Source organism: Lepidochelys olivacea (genome assembly GCF_965140295.1).
Source record: "Lepidochelys olivacea isolate rLepOli2 genome assembly, chromosome: 1".
NCBI lineage: Eukaryota > Metazoa > Chordata > Testudines > Cheloniidae > Lepidochelys > Lepidochelys olivacea.
Genome location: NC_140411.1, coordinates 258274699 through 258297193, shown reverse-complemented (window position 1 = coordinate 258297193; position 22495 = coordinate 258274699). Strand labels below are relative to the sequence as shown.

Here is a 22495-nt window from a genome sequence, read left to right as displayed (position 1 = left end):
GAGACTTCCTCGTCACTCATGGTCTTCCATCCCCTTGACTTAACTAGTGGCCATGCTCTGGGACCCCAACAGACAGTTCCCACCCCACCTGCCCTTTGACAGTTTTTAGATCTTTTAGTTTAACAAAGACCGAGAATAGATTGTGTTGTTTCCAAAGTAGTGGGATGTTGCTGTATTGCAACTAGCAGGGACTACGAGAGCTCACTGCACAAAACTGGGATGATTTTGCTTTGTTACTACCCCAGCTTGTACCCATTGTAAAGCAGTGGGCCACAAAAACACCTGAAAACAATATGGTAAGACCGTTCTTGCCATCTGTCAGGTGAATAAACAGGGATAGAATGAAGGTGCCACAATTAGCAAGATTTTATTTGTGGTAATGACTATCATTGGCTTGAAAATTTTTGCCTTTTTGTACCTTGTAGCAGAAATCACTGCCAGTAGCAACTTCAATGTACAGTGAGGTAGTAGGCTAAGGGTTGGCTTATCAGTCTGTTGGCACAAAGACAATAGGGGGGATGATAATCATCTGATATTCACATCATCCTAAATTGCTTTGGACCCAATCTGAAACACAGTGGCCATTCTGCACTTGTGATGCTGCACACCACTGTGGTGGGGTACTAGAGTCTGTACTGACTCATAAGGAAAAATGACACTTTTGGGTTGTCCACATCATTTAATGTGGGAGCGTGGGTGTTCTATGGAGGTTTTGTTTTTCTTAAATCTCCATCTCCTGAACTCAAGAGTCTGCATGAGAATTGCAACATACTTTTTAATCAGTGAAAGTCATAGTTGTGAAACAAAGCTGGAAAACAAGGCTCAGAACCCCAAAGGGAAATAAAAAGAATCCAATATATATTGAAAAACAAAATCACTTGTGATTGTTCAGCCACTTTCATTATTTTTAGGACCTGACTCATGATTTTGAAACACTTGAATTTGACCATAATGTATGTTTGTACATCTAGCACAAGGGGGTCCCAGTCCTGACTGATGCATCCAGGCCCACGTTTCTAGGTCTAAATCTTAAAGAAGGAGCAGGGTGAATTAAGCAACAGCAGCAATGGATCCGCTACTCCTCTTTCAGCTGTTTAGTCCAGTGACCAGGGGCCGCCTCTCAAAAGCCTTCTGGATTCGCTGACCCATGGCTCTGAGCTGGTTTGCAGTGGCCTCGCAGGGGCACGGTGTATGGTAGCCAGATGTCCCGATTTTAGCGGGGCAGTGCTGATAACTGGGGCTTTGTCTTATGCAGGCGTCTGTGTTACCCCTCCCCTCCCCTGCCTGATTTTCCACACTTGCTATCTGGTCACCCCAGCAAGGTGCAGGCCCACACCAGGGCACGCAGGGTCTGCGCTGTGACGCCGGGCAAGGGGCACCAGCTGCCCCCTTCGTGCAGGAGCCAGCCCGCGCGCGCCCTAGGCTCACGGGATGGGCTGGGGGGGAGGCACTGCCGAGCTCGGCCCTTCATGGGCGCAGCGGGTGGAGGACGGTAGAACGGTCATACTATTGAACACCCCTTCTCAGCAGCCAATCAGCACCCAGGAGCCCACCCTGTATTCTAAAGGTAGCCAACCAAAGCCTAGAACTACACTCAGGGGCCTGAAGGACATCTTCGCCAGCCAATCATGTTCCAGGACTAGAAAACAGCGGCCCGGAGTTGCTGTTCAAGGGCCAATCAGCGCGAAGCTGTGACAGATTGGCTTTCCTCAGCCAATCCATTGTTCAGGGTCGCCCTGCGCTCCTGGAGCGCCTCGGCCGCCCCAGCCAATCTGCTCCTCGGTAGCGTCTGCGTCACCTCCGCCGCCGAGAAGGTGAGTGGGGGACCCCGGGCCCAGCGCGCGGGGTGACTGCGCCGGAGGGGAGGGGGGAGTGAGTGAGGGAGGGGTACGGCAGGGCTGGCACGCTGGGGGGGGGAGCGCAGAGCAGGGGGAGCAGAGCACGGTGGCAGGGCTGGTACGGGGAGGTAGAGCTGGCATGGGGGCCGGGGAAGCGTAGGACATGGGGGCACAGGGGGAGGGGGAGCGCAGGACATGGGGGCACGGGGGGAGGGGGAGCGCAGGACATGGGGGGCAGGGCTAGCACGGGGGGGAGGGGGAGCGCAGGACATGGGGGCACGGGGGGGAGGGGGAGCGCAGGACATGGGGGGCAGGGCTGGCACGGGGGGGAGGGGGAGCGCAGGACATGGGGGCACGGGGGGGAGGGGGAGCGCAGGGCACGGGGGGCACGGGGGGGAGGGGGAGCGCAGGACATGGGGGGCACGGGGGGGAGGGGGAGCGCAGGACATGGGGGGCAGGGCTGGCACGGGGGGGAGGGGGAGCGCAGGACATGGGGGCACGGGGGGGAGGGGGAGCGCAGGACATGGGGGGGCAGGGGCTGTGATGGTAGGGGGTTGTGGATAAGAGGGAGGAGCACTGGGAGGCTGGCATGGCAGAGAGGGGGCGGCAGGGCATGGAGAAGGAGCACTTGTGGGGAGGGCTGGCATGATCGGGGGGGGGGGCATTGGCTGAGCTGTAGGAACCGGGAGGAAAGCAGCAGTGGAATTGCTGGGGCTGGAGAGCTGTTCAGAAGCATAATACCCAGAAATGCTGTTTTTCCGCTCTCCTTTCCGCCATGGCATGGGCTGATCCCAAATTCCTTTTCCCCTTCATTAAACAGATGGCCCAGAGGCTCGCGCTGAGGAGGTTTCTATCCATCTCCCCCAAAAAGCATTCTGTGCCGCCTGTGTCGATCCTCTCCAAGGTGTCAGCAGCACCATGCTACCCTAGATCACTTGTCCCTCTTACCCAGATCACTGTGCCTGCTTCCATTAGGACATTTTCTACCACACCTGTCTGCAGGGCCACCTTTAACATCCAGGATGGGTCTGACTTCCAGGACAGAGTTGTGAACAGCCAGAAGCCGGTGGTGGTAGATTTTCATGCACAGTGAGTATTGGGTGTGGAGCAGTGAGCCCCTCTGGAGTGTCCTTTCTCTCTCTCACTCTTACATCCTACAAGTAACACTCTTCACTATTTAGCCTCTGCTACTGTGCCTTTGGGCAAATTACTTGCCTTCTCTTTGCCTTGGTTTCTGCCTCTGTAAATAGGGATAAGAGTGCCTTCCTATCTTTTTGAAGTGCTTTGTGATCCATGTAGGGAGAGACCTGGCCTCATAACAGCACTACACTTAAGCATGTTTGCTGGCATAGATATACCGGCAAACCCTCCCAGTGGAGAGACAGCTTCTACCCACACGAAAGTACTTTTATTGGTATAATTCATACCTGTTCCTAGAACAGAATAAGCCATATCAGCAAAAGGTTTCTGTGTTCCCCTCATTTCCCTCGGCCCAACCCCCCCATTCCAGCAGCTCTCTATTCCCATTTCCCTATATGACAGACACTCTGTGTGGCCCCTTTTCTCCATGTCCCCCATTATCCCCTCCACTCATTCCAAAGCATTCCCCAGCCTCCCCCTCAGCAGGGGTTTTGTGTGTCCCCCATTACTCTCTCACCCATTCTCCCACCATTGCAGGAATTCTGTGTGCACCCTCATTACCCCATGCCCCCTATTCCCACCTTCCCTCCCAAACTAGCGGCTCTCTGTGTCTCCCTTTCTCCCTCCTCACATACCAGGGTCCCTCAGTCTCCCTCCCCAACCACCAAGGGTTCTGTGTGCCCCATTCTCCTCCCCCACCTACCAGGGTCCCCCATTCTCCTCCCCCACCATGCCAGAGGCTGTGTGCACAGTCCTGTTTCCTCCACTGTTATTTTTCTTTCTGGGAGAGAAGTCATTCAGGATGTCAATGTGTTTAATTCTATTGGGAGAATGAACAGAGATGAGACAGAGTATGTTATGCTGGAAGACATTAATGGCTACCATCAACCAGTTCTTTTGAGCTGTAGACAATTGCAGAAGTTGTTATGACTGGGTAAAGAGCTGGCAGGGCTTCAGGTGTCCCCCGCAATGCCCCTTCTGGTTTTCTGATTTATTTATTTCCCCCTCTCCGCCCCCCAAATCAATAGAGTTCTGGCTACTGATGCTTAGAACGTTCCCTGGAGTTTTGGAATTGATTGAATGCAGCATTCAGAAGCTGTTGCGTGACACAAAGAATTAAACTTTGTCTATGCTTAAAAGTTATATCAGCATAGCTGGATTGCTCATGGGAGTGGAAAAATCACACCCCTGACTGACACACCTAAGCCGATAAAACTCCAGTGTAAAGGCAGCTGAAGGAAGTTTTTCTGTTGACATAGCTATTGTCGTTCAGGGAGGTTGTGTTCCTACACCACCAGAAAATCTTCTCTCATGTAGGCTGCTTCTGCACTAGGGGACTGTGCTGGCATCGGTTTCGTAGTGCAGACATAAACACACTAAACTCAAGAGTATTTCTCTGTAAGGTTTTAGCAAGTTTGGTCAACAATACAGAATGCTACCAATACCTGTATACAAAACATAACGCTTATAGTATTTCACCAAGATGTTAACATAGATTGTGTCATTGTTATGGATCCATAGCATCTGTGCTATGCCCAGCTTTAAACAGTCCCTTGCATGCAGAGATGACCTATACCTGCTGATTGGGGTGGGGAGAGGAGAGGACACAGTTTAAATATTTGGCTGCCCCCAGAACAGCTTGAGTCATGGCACTCCACCAAGCAGGTCCCCCCCATAGCAGTGGCCCCTCCCTGCAGCTCCCAGCTGTTGCTCCTTCCTCTCCCCACAGAGCTCAGCTTACCGGCTCCCCCAGCAGCTGCTGGGCAGGGATGGGGTCCAGCCACCCCATGTGACAGAGCAGGGCTGGCAAACGCTGGTAGAAATATGGGGGGGGCACGTGACCCTGCATTGTTGTTGCCCCCCCACACACACACACACAGAGGAACCTTTTCAGTGTGCCAGATCCTGAAGGGTGCCCATTCTTCCTTAAAGGTAGGCCACACGGCTTCAGTGCCTCCAAAACTGAGCACCTGGGCTCTTGAGCTCTACTCAGCAAATCCAACTTAGATAACTCGTTATCAGAGACATTTCCTGTCTTCCAGAACCAGTGCACCTCAGCAATATTTGCAGTGACACCAGGCAGCCTTTTCCAAACAGAGTAGGTTTTATTAGTCAACTGTAACACAGCACTGGAAAGTCCTTAAGTTAACCTTTAAGTCTCTATGCTAAGACATAATTCATACTGGCCGAGCCAGTGCAATCAGCCAGCAAAGCGGCTGTGGAATCCGTTTCCACTCTCTCTCCATATTTTTGTCTCTTTGCCTGTCAATCCCATGTCTCTCCAAAGACCAGCTTGTATCTTAGCATCTTCTCCTCTCTTGGTCCATTGTCTTCCTCCTGCTGAATTCACATGTTGCGCCTGCTGGAGTTCCTGTGGATCATTGTCAATTGTTCAGTTGTTGGGATTACCATAGTCTTTCTGAATCCTTCACTGATATGGGTCAGTGTTGGCCAGTCCTTCAAGGACCCATTCATACTGCCCCAGGCAGTTAGGTGACCCAACACCTCATGTCTACTGCTCTACACCTATGGGGTGCCAATCCCTACTCAAGTAAGTCACTGTCATGTATATCATTCATAAGAATATTACAGAAGATTCCCACTTCATCACAGTAACAGAATGAACACGCATAACAACCCCGGTCTTAGTAAGCTTTTTATTTACTTAATATTATTTTGGCTTCCACCTTTTTCAGCCCACAGTCTGACAGCGACAAACACCAGAATCTATTTTATTGCTAAATTTTACTGCCCTACAGTTCAGCTCTCTCCCATTATGGCTCATGAGGTTCTCTTCTTACTGTGTCATAAGGATACTTGCTAGCATTAAATGTGCAGCACAAGCTCGTTATGTTTTCTTTATTGACATTTAGGCCCAAACAGACAACTAGAACAAATGGCTGCATGAAAGCTGTGTATTACAAGTGATCTGTGTCCTCCAAATTAATCTCCATGCAATTTTTAAATCATTCCAAATACTCCTCTTGTTACCTTCATGTTTTCTTTAGCAGCTACTAGTTCCCAGGTGACCAGAAGTAGTTGCTGAGAAGTTCATAGTCTCATCTATAATCAAATTATATAATGTCTGTCCCATTTTTTTGAATGCTGTTTACACTGAGAAAAGACTTTCACCAGTAGCAATGAGTTGGTATTGGCAAAGGCTTTTGCTAACATCAGCAGTTGGCATTGATAAAGATTTTGCCATTGACTAACAATGGAAATAGATCCAAGATGTTATCTGCTAAATTATAGTAGTAATAATTTTCTGTCTCATTTGTGTCTGGTGGCACCTAGTGTCCCCAAGCAACATAAAGGCCCCCTTTTTTGCTTGGTTCTATACAAACACAGAGCATAGAGTCTGGAAAACTCTCAATCTAAATGGACAAGAGCGACAGACTGAAATGGAAACTAATGATGACTGGGGCCGTGAGAAGGAGGATCAATTTGTATGTCCTCAGATAAAGAGACCAAAAGTTATTGGGGGTAGCATAGGGAGCAAAATCAGCTGTGGTTTCAATCTAAAGCATGATGTAAGGGTTTGGGACTTATTAGTCTTTTCTTTGTGAGGGTAGGAGGGATTGAGATCAGTGTAAGCTGGGCAGTATGACTCCAAGTGCAGTGAGAGGAAGAGCTCAGCACTTTGATTAGCACCAATAGCTTCTGTTCAAACTCTTGCTAATACCAGAGTTTGGGACAGGGAGTGTCTGTTGTTGTGGTTTTTTTCTTTTTTTTAAATAGAGACAACCTCTCAGTGACAGTGATTTTGCTGTGAAACAGAGCCCTTAGGTAAACACAGCAACCACTTTGGAGACTGAGGTGTTTCAAGAGTAATGGGCTAACACTGAATATTAGCCTCTTCCCATCTTCCCCTGATTTAATTATTTCTTATGGAAGCCTCTCTTTAAACTGTGTTGCAATCCAGGCTTGGTCTATGCTTAATAGTTTTGTTGGCATAGCTGTGTTGGTCAGGGGTATCAAAAACCCACACCCCTCAGTGGCATAGCTTTGCTGACAAAATCCCCAGTGTAGATGCAGCTATGTCAACAGAAGTGGGCTTGTGTTGGCTTAGCTGATGTCATTCAGGGAGGTGGTGTTCCTATACCAAGAGAAAAACTCCTTTTGTCAGGCCTGGTCTACACCTGAAACTTAGGTTGACCTAGCTACATCACTCAGGGCTGTGAAAACTGTCACCCCTGTGCAGCATAGTTAAGTCGACCTAGCTGTAGACACAGCTAGTTTGATGGAAGAATTTGTCCATCGACGTAGCTACTGCTTCTGAAAGATGGATTATCTACATTGACAGAAAACACCCTTCTGTCCATGTTGGAAGCATCTACGTTACAGCAGCAGCACTGTACCTGTGCTGTTGTAGTGTAGACATACCCTCAGAGTAGGCTGTGTCTACACTAAGGGGCTATGCCAACATAGGCTCCATAGCGAAGACAGTCTGAGAACCTGTGTTACTTTCTGACGGTGATTCTGAGTCTAACGATTGCAAAAGCGGTTGGTTAATGTTCACCCTTGGTGTTTAAATTGTGGTAATTTCCCATAGTGTAAAGGTCAGTGTAGGGAGGAGGGGTTAGGTGGTGATCAGGTTGCCTGTGAAATACCATGAATGGTGTGAATCAAACTATGGATGCCTAGCAGTTTCTTGTGTAATGCCTGCTCTTTTTCTTCCCTGTGAGGTGGTGTGGCCCCTGCAAGATCCTGGGCCCCAGGTTAGAGAAGATGGTGGCCAAGCAGCAGGGGAAGGTGCTGATGGCGAAAGTGGACATTGATGATCACACAGACCTGGCCATTGAATATGAGGTATGGGCCAGGAGCAGGAGGACGCTGTTCCAGCGGTGGCTAGGCGGGGGCATAAGGGTATCCTTATGTTAAGGAAAGGCTTGTCAGTTGGGCTGTCAATTAATCAGTTAACTCACGTGATTAACTCAAAAAAAAAATTAATCGTGATTTAAAAAATTAATCACAGTTTTAATTGCACTGTTAAACAATAGAATACCAGTTGAAATTTATTAAATATTTTGGATGTTTTTCTACATTTTCATATATATTGTAGTCTATTTCAGAGTAGCAGCCATGTTAGTCTATATTTGCAAAAAGAAAAGGAGTACTTGTGGCACCTTAGAGACTAACAAATTTATTTGAGCATGAAGTGAGCTGTAGCTCACGAAAGTTTATGCTCAAATAAATTTGTTAGTCTCTAAGGTGCCACAAGTTCTCCTTTTCTTATTGTAGTCTGTGTTGTAATTGAAATCAAAGTGTATATTATTTTTGATTACCAATATTTGCACTATAAAAATGATAAAAGAAATAGTATTTTTCAATTCATGTCATACAAGTACTGTAGTGCAATCTTTGTCTTGAAAGTGCAACTTACAAATGGAGATTGTTTTGATTTTTAATACAGTTATGTAACAAAAAAAAATCAATGTAAAACTTCAGAGCCTACAAGTCCACTCATTTCTACTTCTTGTTCAGCCAGTCGTTAAGACAGAACTTTTGTAGCCGACATTGCAAGGTATTTACATGCCAGATATGCTAAACATTCATTTTCCTCTTCATGCTTCAGCCACCATTCCAGAGGGTATGCATCCATGCTGATGACGCTCATTTAAAAAAAAAAAAAGCATTAATTAAATTTGTGACTGAACTCCTTGGGGGAGAATTGTATGTCCCCTGCTATGTTTTACCAGCATTCTACCATATATTTCATGTTCTAGCAGTCTTGGATGGTGACCCAGCACATGTTGTTCATTTTAAGAACACTTTCACTGCAGATTTGACAAAATACAAAGAAGGTACCAATGCAAGATTTCTAAAGATAGCTACAGCACTCGACCCAGGGTTTAAGAATCTGGAGTGCCTTCCAAATCTGAGAGGGATGAGGTGTGGAGCATGCTTTCAGAAATCTTAAAAGAGCAACACTCCGATGTGGAAACTACAGAACCCGAACCACCAAAAAAGAAAAACAACCTTCTGCTGGTGGCATCTGACTCAGATAATGAAAATGAGCATGCATTGGTCCACGGTGCTTTGGATTGTTATCGAGCAGAACCCGTCATCAGCATGGACACATGTCCCCTGGAATTGGTGATTGAAGCATTAAGGAACATATGAATCTTTAGCGCATCTGGCGCATAAATATCTTGTGACGCCAGCTACAACAATGCCATGACGATACCCGTTCTCACTTTCAGGTGACATTGTAAACAAGAAGCAGGCAGCATTATCTCCTGCAAATATAAACAAACTTGTTTGTCTGAGCAATTGCCTGAACAAAAAGTAGGACTGAGTGGACTTGCAGGCTCTAACATTTTACACTGTTTTATTTTTTAATGCAGTTGTTTGGTACATAATTCTACATTTGTAAGCTCAACTTCCATGATGAGATTGCACTACAGTACTTTTATAAGGAGAATTGATAAATACTATTTATTTTATTTTTCAGTGCAAATACTTGTAATCAAATAAATACAAAGTAAGCACTGTACACTTTGTATTCTGTTATAATTTAAATCAATATATTTGAAAATGTAGAAATCATCCAAAAAAATTTAAATAAATGGTATTCTATTATTGTTTAACGGTAAAAAGAAAAGGAGTACTTGTGGCACCTTAGAGACTAACCAATTTATTAGAGCATAAGCTTTCGTGAGCTACAGCTCACTTCATCAGATGCATATCGTGGAAACTGCAGCAGACTTTATATATACACAGAGAATATGAAACAATACCTCCTCCCACCCCACTGTCCTGCTGGTAATAGCTTATCTAAAGTGATCATCAGGTGGGCCATTTCCAGCACAAATCCAGGTTTTCTCACCCTCCACCCCCCCACACAAATTCACTCTCCTGCTGGTGATAGCCCATCCAAAGTGACAACTCTTTACACAATGTGCATGACAATCAAGTTGGGCTATTTCCTGCACAAATCCAGGTTTTCTCACATCCCCCCCCACCCCCATACACACACAAACTCACTCTCCTGCTGGTAATAGCTCATCCAAACTGACCACTCTTCAAGTTTAAATCCAAGTTAAACCAGAACATCGGGGGGGGGGGTAGGAAAAAACAAGAGGAAATAGGCTACCTTGCATAATGACTTAGCCACTCCCAGTCTCTATTTAAGCCTAAATTAATAGTATCCAATTTGCAAATGAATTCCAATTCAGCAGTTTCTCGCTGGAGTCTGGATTTGAAGTTTTTTTGTTTTAAGATAGCGACCTTCATGTCTGTGATTGCGTGACCAGAGAGACTGAAGTGTTCTCCGACTGGTTTATGAATGTTATAATTCTTGACATCTGATTTGTGTCCATTTATTCTTTTACGTAGAGACTGTCCAGTTTGACCAATGTACATGGCAGAGGGGCATTGCTGGCACATGATGGCATATATCACATTGGTGGATGTGCAGGTGAACGAGCCTCTGATAGTGTGGCTGATGTTATTAGGCCCTGTGATGGTGTCCCCTGAATAGATATGTGGGCACAATTGGCAACGGGCTTTGTTGCAAGGATAAGTTCCTGGGTTAGTGGTTCTGTTGTGTGGTATGTGGTTGTTGGTGAGTATTTGCTTCAGGTTGCGGGGCTGTCTGTAGGCAAGGACTGGCCTGTCTCCCAAGATTTGTGAGAGTGTTGGGTCATCCTTTAGGATAGGTTGTAGATCCTTAATAATGCATTGGAGGGGTTTTAGTTGGGGGCTGAAGGTGACGGCTAGTGGCGTTCTGTTATTTTCTTTGTTAGGTCTGTCCTGTAGTAGGTAACTTCTGGGAACTCTTCTGGCTCTATCAATCTGTTTCTTTACTTCTACAGGTGGGTATTGTAGTTGTAAGAAAGCTTGGCGTGAAATGTTGTAAAGGCATGAAAAGTTGTAAGAAATGTTGGCATACTGTGATACCTTCAGATCAGCGGCACTGCTATGGGTACCCGCATGGCCCCACAGTATGCCAACATTTTTATGGCTGATTTAGAACAACGCTTCCTCAGCTCTCGTCCCCTAAAGCCCCTACTCGCGCTATATTGATGACATCTTCATCATCTGGACCCATGGAAAAGAAGCCCTTGAGGAATTCCACCATGATTTCAACAATTTCCATCCCACCACCAACCTCAGCCTGGTCCAGTCCACACAAGAGATCCACTTCCTGGACACTACAGTGCTAATAAACAATGGTCACATAAACACCACCCTATACCGGAAACCTACTGACCGCTATTCCTACCTGCATGCCTCCAGCTTTCACCCTGACCACACCACACGATCCATCGTCTACAGCCAAGCTCTGCGATACAACCGCATTTGCTCCAACCCCTCAGACAGAGACAAACACCTACAAGATCTCTGTCAAGCTTTCTTACAACTACAATACCCACCTGCAGAAGTAAAGAAACAGATTGATAGAGCCAGAAGAGTTCCCAGAAGTTACCTACTACAGGACAGACCTAACAAAGAAAATAACAGAACGCCACTAGCTGTCACCTTCAGCCCCCAACTAAAACCCCTCCAATGCATTATTAAGGATCTACAACCTATCCTAAAGGATGACCCAACACTCTCACAAATCTTGGGAGACAGACCAGTCCTTGCCTACAGACAGCCCCGCAACCTGAAGCAAATACTCACCAACAACCACATACCACACAACAGAACCACTAACCCAGGAACTTATCCTTGCAACAAAGCCCGTTGCCAATTGTGCCCACATATCTATTCAGGGGACACCATCACAGGGCCTAATAACATCAGCCACACTATCAGAGGCTCGTTCACCTGCACATCCACCAATGTGATATGTGCCAGCAATGCCCCTCTGCCATGTACATTGGTCAAACTGGACAGTCTCTACGTAAAAGAATAAATGGACACAAATCAGATGTCAAGAATTATAACATTCATAAACCAGTCGGAGAACACTTCAGTCTCTCTGGTCACGCAATCACAGACATGAAGGTCGCTATCTTAAAACAAAAAAACTTCAAATCCAGACTCCAGCGAGAAACTGCTGAATTGGAATTCATTTGCAAATTGGATACTATTAATTTAGGCTTAAATAGAGACTGGGAGTGGCTAAGTCATTATGCAAGGTAGCCTGTTTCCTCTTGTTTTTTCCTACCCCCCCCCCCCCCACAGATGTTCTGGTTTAACTTGGATTTAAACTTGAAGAGTGGTCAGTTTGGATGAGCTATTACCAGCAGGAGAGTGAGTTTGTGTGTGTATGGGGGTGGGGGGGATGTGAGAAAACCTGGATTTGTGCAGGAAATAGCCCAACTTGATTGTCATGCACATTGTGTAAAGAGTTGTCACTTTGGATGGGCTATCACCAGCAGGAGAGTGAATTTGTGTGGGAGGTGGAGGGTGAGAAAACCTGGATTTGTGCTGGAAATGGCCCACCTGATGATCACTTTAGATAAGCTATTACCAGCAGGACAGTGGGGTGGGAGGAGGTATTGTTTCATATTCTCTGTGTATATGTAAAGTCTGCTGCAGTTTCCACGATATGCATCTGATGAAGTGAGCTGTAGCTCACGAAAGCTTATGCTCAAATAAATTGGTTAGTCTCTAAGGTGCCACAAGTACTCCTTTTCTTTTTGCGAATACAGACTAACACGGCTGTTACTCTGAAACCCATTGTTTAACAGTGTGATTAATCGCAATTAATTTTTTTAATCGCTTGACAGCCCTACTTGTCAGTGCAGCTGCATGTTGGGGTAGGAGGTATGTGTTTGCTTAGGGACTCCTGTTTTATGTGTGTCAGTAGATACACACCCCAAGCCTTCAGTCATCTCTATTTGTAGCTCTCAGGCTCTTCTTGAATATTGCTGGTGTTTGTATTGGGATAGTGCCTAAAGCCTCCAAGCCCCATGGTGCAAAGCACTGTACAGATGTATAACACAAGGACAGGCAGCGACGCGGAGAGCTTGCAGGTCACTCCAAATGCAAGGCAGCCGATGGAACGATGGGCCTAACATTTAGCCCAGTGTGCTCTTAAACACCCGTGTCATGTGATCAACACCATTTGCCCTAAAGATGCAGAGTGGGCTGAATCCCTTCCCAGCCCCGCTCATTCACTGGCTCTCCCTCCCAAGCCATAAAAGGATTCCATAGGTGTTAATGTCTCATCCTCAAGCTATATCATACGGCTTTGTTTTTTTGGGGAGGGAAAGGGAATGTATGTGGCGGGAGGAATAAACTCATCCATTTTCTGGCAGGTTGGGTCCTCAGCACTTAGGTTAACCCATCTTTCCACTGCTATGCATGTGAACTCTCTGTCCTCCGCACTGCCACCGGGTGCTTTGGGAGGAAATAACTGAACACAGAGAAGGATTCGGCCTTTTTATTAAAAAAAAAAAAAAAGCTCATTTGAGAAACTGAAAAATCCCCCAGTTCGGCCCTAGGGACCTGGTGTCTCCCCTTCCCAGTACCTAGTGGACAAAGAACACTGCTGCTGTAGTCTACAATAAGACCCTGCAGCAAAAAAGGGTTAATATTCACTCTCCCATTGGAGAGGAGAGCTGTGCTCCTTCCCTTTAGGGATTAAAACCTCACATCTTTGAGCCAGGGCTGAAGCTAGGACAAGGAGCTCAAAAAAAAACCTGCCAGCCAGCTGTCAACCAGCCTCTGGGGAATGTCATCTCTCCAAGAGTGGGGGGTGGGGTGTCACATGCTGTTACTCCCAGGTTGCAGTGGGTAAGCCTTTGGGGCAAAGTGGAGCCAGTCTCTTCCCTCCCTCTCCCTTTAAAGTGACAGAACTCTCCAGCAGGCGTTGAGGGTCGGCACAGTTTGCATCCTCTGTTAAGGTCGGTGGTGGGGGCTTTGCTCTGTGACAGTGCCCGGACATACATGCCCAGACCAAAGTTGAGGAATGTTGTCATTAAGCATGGAGGATGTGTTTGAGGGTGCTAATGAGGACACACTGGGAGAGGTTGCGATTTTTTTAAACAGTGAAGTATTTGAAGCCAAGAGATGTACACCAGGCACTGGGTAAGGATTGTGCTGTCCACAGATAAGAGATTAGGGATCAAATAGCTTAATCATTATTGTTCCAAGCCTTGCTATAGGTAACTGGTAGCACTTCTGCTCCAATTATACCAGAGCAGTCCCAGACAACTGGAAAACCAGCTGGAGGGGTTGGCCAGAGTGGCTCCATGCTGTTCTAAGTCTGCACAAAAGAAGAGGACGCTATGGTGTTCAGGGTAGGGGGTCGGAAATCGACCTACACTGGGGCAGGAAATCTGAAGTACCCTGCTAGCAGCATCCTCTTCTAGGAACACGAACTGAGGGCTCTTCCACCTGGGATCCAGGACTCTCAAATTGTTCTCTGCTTGTGTCCTGGGATTTTCAAGGCCCTTTTCTCACCCCCACAATTCCCCTGCTAGCTGCCAGAAAACCAGCTTCCTCCCACGTTTCTCCCTCCCCTTCACATGCAGACCCTGGCCGGCTGCCCAGCCTGAGATTGCACAACGTCCTCTCTGCAGTGGATTCTTTGGGGGCTGCGGATGGAGAGAGACCCCCTCAGAGAGCTTTGGAATGCCTGAGCATTCCTTCACATGGGTCCCTGCCTGCCCTTGGCTCCAGGCTATCCCAGCAGAGCACACGTCCCAGAGGCATTTCCTACCGCTAGAAACCTTGCAGATCCAGTTCTGCCCAAGACAATAATCTGTTCTCCTGAGATTCTCAGTCCCTTCTCATCCAACACCCACTTTTCAGGAGGTCTCAGAACACAGCTTTTCCACCCCACTGTCGCTTCCCTTCTTAACCACAAGGGCAAAGAGAGGGGAGTACTTTGGCTTTGATCTGCTCTGTGTGGGATTCTCTCTCACTTTCAGTTGCACTGGCTTGTTGCCAGGATGCATTTTAATCCTAGCTGGGAAAGCTCAGCCCCTTCTCCCACACTGCTGCTGGTCAATGCATAGACTGGCTGGTGTGGTAGTTTTGGAAAGCTAGCAGGGGGACTCCTTTGGCTGGAGACATTGCTGCAGTAGTAGCTTGTTCCTGTCCAGAGTTCCCTACATTGTTCCTAAACTTACTGGTGAAATCCTCACTTCTTCTCTGGTCTCTCTATGCTGCGTAAAAGTGCTGGAGTGGTGTAAAGGAGGCCTAACAGCCCTGGTTCTGTTTGGGGGAGATTTTCCCTGGTGCAGGCAGTACAGAACCCGAGGACTTGCGGACCAGCCCTGGTATAGGGGCTGCCCATAAGACATCCTGGGATGCTGTTGTAAGTTAGATGGTCCCATGAGACTTTTTAAGCTATGCTGGGAGCCGCTCGGCCCCCCTGGAGCAGTTCAGCATCTGGAAGCACAGAGTAGCTGAAAGCCACTCTAGCTGTCCCCTCCCTCTGCGCTGCTTCCTCTCCCCCTTCCTCACCCCCCAAAAAAAGGCTGTGAGTTCTGGGCCGTGTCCCTTAGAGACCACGCACACAGCAGCTGGGCGGAGATGCTCAGCTCGAGGAGATGAAAATGCGCTAGCTCTGCTCAAGCTAGCATGCTAAGAATAGCCGCGTGACCGTGGCGGCTCTGGCTAGCCACCCAGGTACAATCCCATCTGAGCCCCTGGGTACGTATTCGCTCCACCTCCCGGCTGCCATGTAGACATACCCTTAGAGGCACAGCCCAGCACTAGCATATCTAGTGTGGAGACCAGTGCTCCTGCTGCCACCCCAAGGAAGGGTCAGGGACGAGAAACGCTTAGCTCCGTGCGCGTTGCCAGTTCTGTACGTAGGCTGATATTTTGAGTGTGGTTCAGGGTGCATGGGAGGAGAGGGAGGGCTCAGCCACAGGTGCACGTGAGGTTCATGCTGGCCCACGCACAAAGGCTTGTAACTCAGCATTAAGTTAACTGCTCCTCTTCAGCTCTGGAGGCTGCCGCTGTTCCTCGCTTGGACTAGCGCTTGCTTTGATCGTGTGACCTTTAAAGCGGCTGGTTAGTTAACCAAACTCGTCTATAAAATAGCCTCACGTGTAACTCCACTTGCTGTTTAATCTACATTAGGGGCATGAAGAAGGATCCCTGAAAAGTAACAACTACGTTGCCCCGGGAGGGCATAATGAAGGCAAGCTCAGTGCTCCCCCGTTATATCCTTTCTTCCTGAAAAAGAAAAAAATTCATACACCGGCACATCAGCCACACCATGTGTACGGTGAGCAGCTTTCCAGGGCTACAGTGCACTTCTACAACTAGTCACTAGGGGGTGCTAAAGAACACAGATTAAGCAGGCATTGGGCAAGTGGCGGTAGGAGCCTCAGTGCCTGAATTATCTAAAACTGGTCTGTACAAAGCCCTGGAGGATATACACAGGGAACTGTTCTGGATGGGTGTGGGGGAGGGACAGGGTGAACAAAACCTCTTTTATGTCAAACTGCTGGTGAGAGAAGAGCCAGATCTCAGAGGGATTTCCTGTGGGGAGGATTTGTGTGGGTGGCAGATCCCTGATGGCAGCAAGAGACAGTGCAGCTGGGAATGTACTTGCTGAGTGGATGCATTCCCAGGATGGATAGCCTACAAGATAAGGATGGGACACATTCCAGGAGATAAGTGCTCTACAGCTAAGGGCCATGAAGTAGCAGGAGGTATGTGGCTGGCTGTTCTGAAATGCTACCAAATTCTTTCCCTTGCCATTCCATGCTGGTCTGAGCCTAGTTACGCCTTCCCCAAAAGAGGGCCGCAAGGTTTCTCATCCCCCTGACTGAGTCCCTGTGGATTTTGCTTTGATCCTGAGTGCCATCCTTTGCACAGTTACTTCCTTAGTTTTGAACAAAGCTTGTGGGGGATCATCTGAGGGAGTAACACCCAAAGCCACTACGTGGCTGCCAGCTCAGTTTGAGCGCTTTTCTTCCCCTACCTAATCAGCAAGGCTGAGCAAGTGGTGGTCTCTGACCACGCTATCAGTGAAGCCATGAGCTGTGAGAGCAGGGAGAAGGAAAGAGATGGATTGTGGGGGGGGAGAGGGACACAGTCTAGAGCTAACACAAGAATACTTCTCCAAGGGTGGAGGGGGAGGACAAGGAATCCTCTCCTACCTGCGGAAAGGTGCAGTTCCACTCTGGTCCACGTTGAATTGTAGGGAACAACTACCCAGTGTAAAATATACTTTATAGGGCACTTTAAAAGATTTCTAAACCATTGGGTTTGCTCCCTCCTGCACTGCCTTGTGATGAGATAAAAGGGGTGGTGGGAGGAGAGGTTACTATTTTTATTGGGGGGGAAATAGGTATTTTGTCTGCATTTTTAATCTTGAGTCTTGTCTAAACTACAAAAGCTGCATGGATTGATTTTAGTTAAATCAGTGCATACATAAGGCTCAAAAACATGAGCAGCATCGATGCCTTCCATGGTTTTGCTGGAGGATGTCTTGGACAATGTTCGTTGTTAGCTCTTGCACCTTAATTAAATCGCTGAGCATGTTCTCCAGCTGCCCTATGATTGTCTAGACCAGGGGTTCTCACCCTTTTTCTTTCTGAGGCCCCTGCAACATGCTATAAAAACTCCATAGCCCACCTGTGCCACAACACCTGCTTTCTACATATAAAAGCTAGGGCTGGCATTAGGGAGTAGCCATCAGGGCTGTTGCCCAGGGCCCCAGACCATGGGGTGCCCCACAAAGCTAAGCTGCACATCAGGGCTTAGGCTTTCTGCCCTGGACCCCAGCAAATCTAACATTGGTTCTGCTTGGTGGACCCCTGAAACTTGTTCGCAGCCCCCCCAGGTGGCTCCAGACCCCAGATTGAAAACCACTGTTCTAGACTAGAGAGGCCCTGAATTTCTAATGTCAAAAGCAAGCAGGAAAAATAAAACCCCGAAAACTTTTCAGTCCTTTATGAATTATACAGAAAGGCCCAAGCCTTTTGTGTGTGTGTGTGCTTTGCAGGTCATCCTTCAAAGCCATTGTGCAGCTGGGCTCTTCCCAGCATAGCTTATTGTGTGTCTGTTTGTGCCCTCTCTGCCTTCCAGGTCTCAGCTGTGCCAACTGTACTGGCTATGAAGAACGGAGACGTAGTGGATAAGTTTGTGGGGATAAAGGATGAGGATCAGCTGGAGGCCTTCCTTAAGAAACTCATTGGAGCCTGAACAAGAGAAACCTGCACCCAGGACTCTGGATTTGGTCATGTTGCACGTTCTCTTGCCAGGGGAGGCGTGAAGCAAAACTGAACTGCCTTGTAGAATCTGTGCCCTTTTTTGTGTGTAGGTGTGGCCCACCTTCTCCTCTGGAACAGCAGTAGTCCTGAGCAATTCTGAGGGATGGTGAGAAGTAAGGCCGCTCATCCTCAAAATGGGTGGGGAGAAGCTGGAATTGGGCTTCCGTCTGTCGGCAAAGAACTGGCAGTGGGGAAAGCGAGACAGCTGCTGAATTAGAGGTGTGTTTATCAGTTTCTCTACTATCCAGACCCAGAGCACTGGGTGGTTACTCTCTGCAGGATGTGGACACATATTTGCTCTGGGTGGGTTTGTTAAAATCGGGGATTGCTCTGCTTCATCCATGATACCTGCATCCTTGTCCTCATGTTGCTGGGACAAGTATGAATCCTCTGTGGCTCCTTGAGCCTATGCCACACTCTCCCCTGCTGCTGATTTATGAAGAGAAACATTTGTGGGGGGGGGGGCTTTTGTAGGTCTGTAATAAAGAGAACTTTATTAATCACTTCTGTGTAGTTCTGTAGAAAAAACCCCTCTCTGAAATCATGGGGCAACTCTCACCTGCCCACGAAGGAGGGAGGAGTAGTAAGGGATGATGCTGCTGTGATAGCTGAGCATAGATAAGGGGGCTCCCCAGATGGAAACAGTGGGGTGGGCGTGCAGGTGGGATTTAAGAATGTTGGGAGTGACTCATCAGTATTAAAACTTAATGCACTTGCTTGTTTTAATACCATTATTTCTGTGCAGCTCCCAGCACAGCTCCTCTGGGTCTATGGACTGGTGGGACTTGTTTCAGGTGCTGCTGGATTCTGAGACCCAGAAAGCTGATGCATCTCCTGATCGAGGAGGAATGTTGGCTCCTGCCAGTAATGAACCACAGCGTGTTCTCACCCCTCCTCTACTTCCTGTCTGTTTGCATAATTGAAGCTGTTCTTATCACTGAACTCTGGTGCAGAACCCTCACAAGAGGCTGCAGGGACTAGCTGCTGAGGAAAATGGTGGTGTGGAGGGAAGTGATGAGGAGGGGTCTCTGCCTTTGGACTTTAACTAGGCTGGCCTTTAAACGATGGTCGTGAGTTTATACATTCATAACTCTAGTTGAGTGCAGTCCCTCTCAGCTGCCTCTCCCCACCCTGCCTGCCCTTTCTGCTTGTTCCTTGCACCTGCCTCCATCCTACCTGCGTAGCAGCAGCTGCTGCCACCTTCCCTAACCTCTCCCTCAGCTACTCCCATCCAGCAACTGCAAATTAGTGTTCTCAGGATGAAACCTAGGGCCACTGCCTGGCTTTTCCTGGATATCAAAGAGGCTTAATTTCAGTGCATTTATGCCACACGCCTCAGAATACTGTCAATATTTACTGCCTTTATAGGCTTTTTGTTTCTGTTTGTCTTCAGTCTCCCTTACCCCGCCTTGGCTCTGAACTCAGTCTTCTCCCAGCACTTACATTATTACAACCAGCTAAGGCATTTTCCTCCAGCAGTGCCATCACACTTTATAACGAGCAGTACATTTTAAGGAGTGGTGATGAAAGTCCATAGGTGCTGGGCTGTAGCCACGATATGGCTGGCAGTTTTGTTCTTATCTCAAAGCGGGGTAAGACTGGGTGCTCCACTGCAGGAAGTGATACCAGTGGCCCAGTAGGGGGCACTCTTCACTTTGGGCCAATGCTGAACTAATGCTTTGCTGTGTCGCTCTGTAGCTCTGCTGCTGGAGCTGATATCTTTTGAATGAGATTTAAAACAGCTCTTGGCCACGTATGATCATTAAAGAGCCCCTGCCAACTTTTTGAAATGGAAGGGTTTTAATCCTGGCAGTAGTGCCATGCCTCTTTAAATTCCCCTGGCAATACCAGTTCACTACAGTATTCTCACTTCTAGTAAAGACTGTCCATTTTCCAGCATATGCAGGAAAAACAGGGGAGCACCATCATATGTTCTTATAATAGTTAACTTTCATGCCTTACCATCACCCTAAAACAGGAAAAAACAGACTTGGACTTTGCATTGTGTGTACAGGAGACAATATAAATTAGCTATTTTACCATTTCCTTCCAAGGGAAAAGTCTAGCTTGGGATTTCTGTGGTATTCCAGTGTCAAAGCACAGAGTTACTGGCAAACTTTACGATGGGGGTATATGTACAATTGCTTCTGTAACATGAATACTGAGTACCCAAGTATTTGATATGCTCAGAGATTTCCCTCTTTAGCAACCCCTACGAAGCACCACTTTCAGTGGCGGGAAGAGGGTAGCGTTTTCTGTGCATCTGATTCTCCCTTGAAGTCCCAAAATGCCTGGGCACACCTTTGACCCAGTAGAGAAATAATGAAAAGGGCAGAGAAGTGCAAGGATGTTTTAGGCAGCAGGGCCTGATCCTCAAAGATATTTCACTTCCATTGATGTTGATGCCAGTTAGGAGCCTAAGTACCTTTGAAAATCTGGGTCCAGGACTTTAATTTTAATCCCTTTTTTATTGTCTCTGCGGAGTGAAGCTGTTACGTGCTAATGATGTCTGCTAATAACAATCTCCCCATGTTGGTGTCATCAGGAAGGTTTGCACATGGTCTGAGTCAGGGTGTTATATGGCAGTTTTCACACACACTGAACATGATGGTCTGTTGCAAAGGGGCTAATGCAAAAGGCTGTTCCACAGCACTAACAGATTTCTCCATATTAGTGGCTAAAATGCTTCCCTTTGTTTCTGTTGCACCAGGGATGCTGTGTTCTTCACTTCCTGTTTTGAAACATGCATGGTGTTGCTCTGTTCTGTTAAACCTTTGCTGTGCTCTGTCTTACCAGTGGCCGCACCACAGTCATGTGTGTATGTGCTATAACTATACAGCTATATTTAAAATGCAGGAGTCATGGACTTTAAATTGAACCCTACATGAGTGTCTCTTCACATCAAATGTTTCTGTCCTTCCTTTCGCTTCCGTTCTTTAAACTGTCCCCTGGTCATCTTCCACCACCACCCCCCACCCCCCGTCTGGGCTCTCTGGGAGGCTGCAGGACAGGGAGATGTTTATCCTTTCAGCATTCCTGCCATATAGTAATAACACTTAGTACTTTGTGGTTACAAAGCAAAGGCTGAACAGAAGAGACCAACACCATTTGCAGAACTCTGTGCAATCTGTCCTGTGATGTAGGTAAATAAATATCCCCTTTTTACAGCTTGGAAAACAGCTGCTATTAGTCCTGATCTGGCCAGGACCTCAGGCTTTTACTCTCCTGTCATGGAAATTACAGTTCTAGCCTGTGGCCTGGAGCTGCCTGAAAGCTCACCTGCAGTTATGGTGTCCTGCCACAAGGAGCTGCTGTGCCTGGGAGTGTGGCTCATCCACCCACCTCTGCTGCTCCCTTGTGAGCGTAGAGGAGATGAATCAGAGTAGGGAGCAGTTGCCTCTGTCTTGTCATTCAATGCAGCTGCAGCAGTTGGGATCATCCTCCCCAAGGGGCATGGGAGCCAGGGGGACCCAATGGGATAGGAGGAGGGAAAGGCAGGACACCAAAGAGGAAAGCCCCCAGCCCTCCCCTACAGCTAGAGGAAACAAATGGTGGAAACATGAGGCCTTCAGGAGACAAGCCTGAGAATGTGCTTCTCTCCAATCACCCCAGAGAGCAAGAGTGCCGGGGAGAGGCCGCATCCATCCCTCCATTTCACCTCATTCTTAGGGAGAAATGCTCCTTAAGGATGCCGGGGAGTGAGCCAGGCCTGCCGTCCTTCCATGGAGATGCTGGAGTAAAGGAATAGCACTAGCAGCCCACTGGGCAGCTGCTTCCTATCTTCAGTAGGAGGGAGTTTGGGAACTTGGTACAGGGGATGCTGGTGCTGTTCCTACAGCGTCAGAGGAACATGTCAATTTCTAAGTGCTGATTCAAACCCCAAAGCTTCCAAGACCCTGATGATTAAGATATTTGTCATAAAACTAAATTAAAATGCACTAGGCGTCTGCTCACAACCCTCTGGCAGCTCATGGCCCTCTGCTTTTATGGAGGAGTGTCCCTGGAGCTATCTTTTAACCATCGGTGACCATGAGGAAGCACACAGCCGTTTCTGCCAGTGGGTAGAGCAGCTGCAGTTGATGGGGAAAGAAAAGGTGACCCTGTCCTACATGCCTCCTTTCTGTGGGAAGATCCATCTCCTGCCAGCTCCTCTTCTGTGGGAGAACCCTACTCCCCTCCCCTACACTAGCTCTGTCTTCCCCCCAGGGAGAAGGACAGATAAGGAATACACAAAACAAGGGTTTTACATAAAACCTTTTTTAAAAATCAACTTAACATTGTCTAAAATGCACCAGCACTTTCCAGGGAAGATGCCCCCAGACTTCCTAGGCTTGTTTGTGTTACATCAACACAGATTCTCTATCCTGCTGGACATAGATC

The 22495-nt window shown here is 47.6% G+C and overlaps 1 protein-coding gene across 2 annotated transcripts; it reads left to right on the top strand.

Moving 5' to 3' along the window:
* The first annotated feature begins 1721 nt into the window (after nucleotides 1–1721).
* TXN2 (thioredoxin 2) lies at nucleotides 1722–18618 on the top strand. 2 transcript variants are annotated; one of them, XM_084617755.1, is made up of 4 exons: nucleotides 1722–1814; nucleotides 2659–2927; nucleotides 7664–7787; nucleotides 17931–18618. In XM_084617755.1, exons 2-4 carry the CDS (start codon nucleotides 2659–2661, stop codon nucleotides 18045–18047), a joined length of 510 nt encoding a protein of 169 aa, XP_084473881.1. In that variant the 5' UTR covers nucleotides 1722–1814; the 3' UTR covers nucleotides 18048–18618. The 2 variants fall into 2 exon arrangements, with proteins under 2 accessions (XP_084473881.1, XP_084473882.1); XM_084617756.1 differs by lacking the exon at nucleotides 1722–1814 and adding an exon at nucleotides 1827–1846.
* The last annotated feature ends 3877 nt before the right edge of the window (nucleotides 18619–22495 follow it).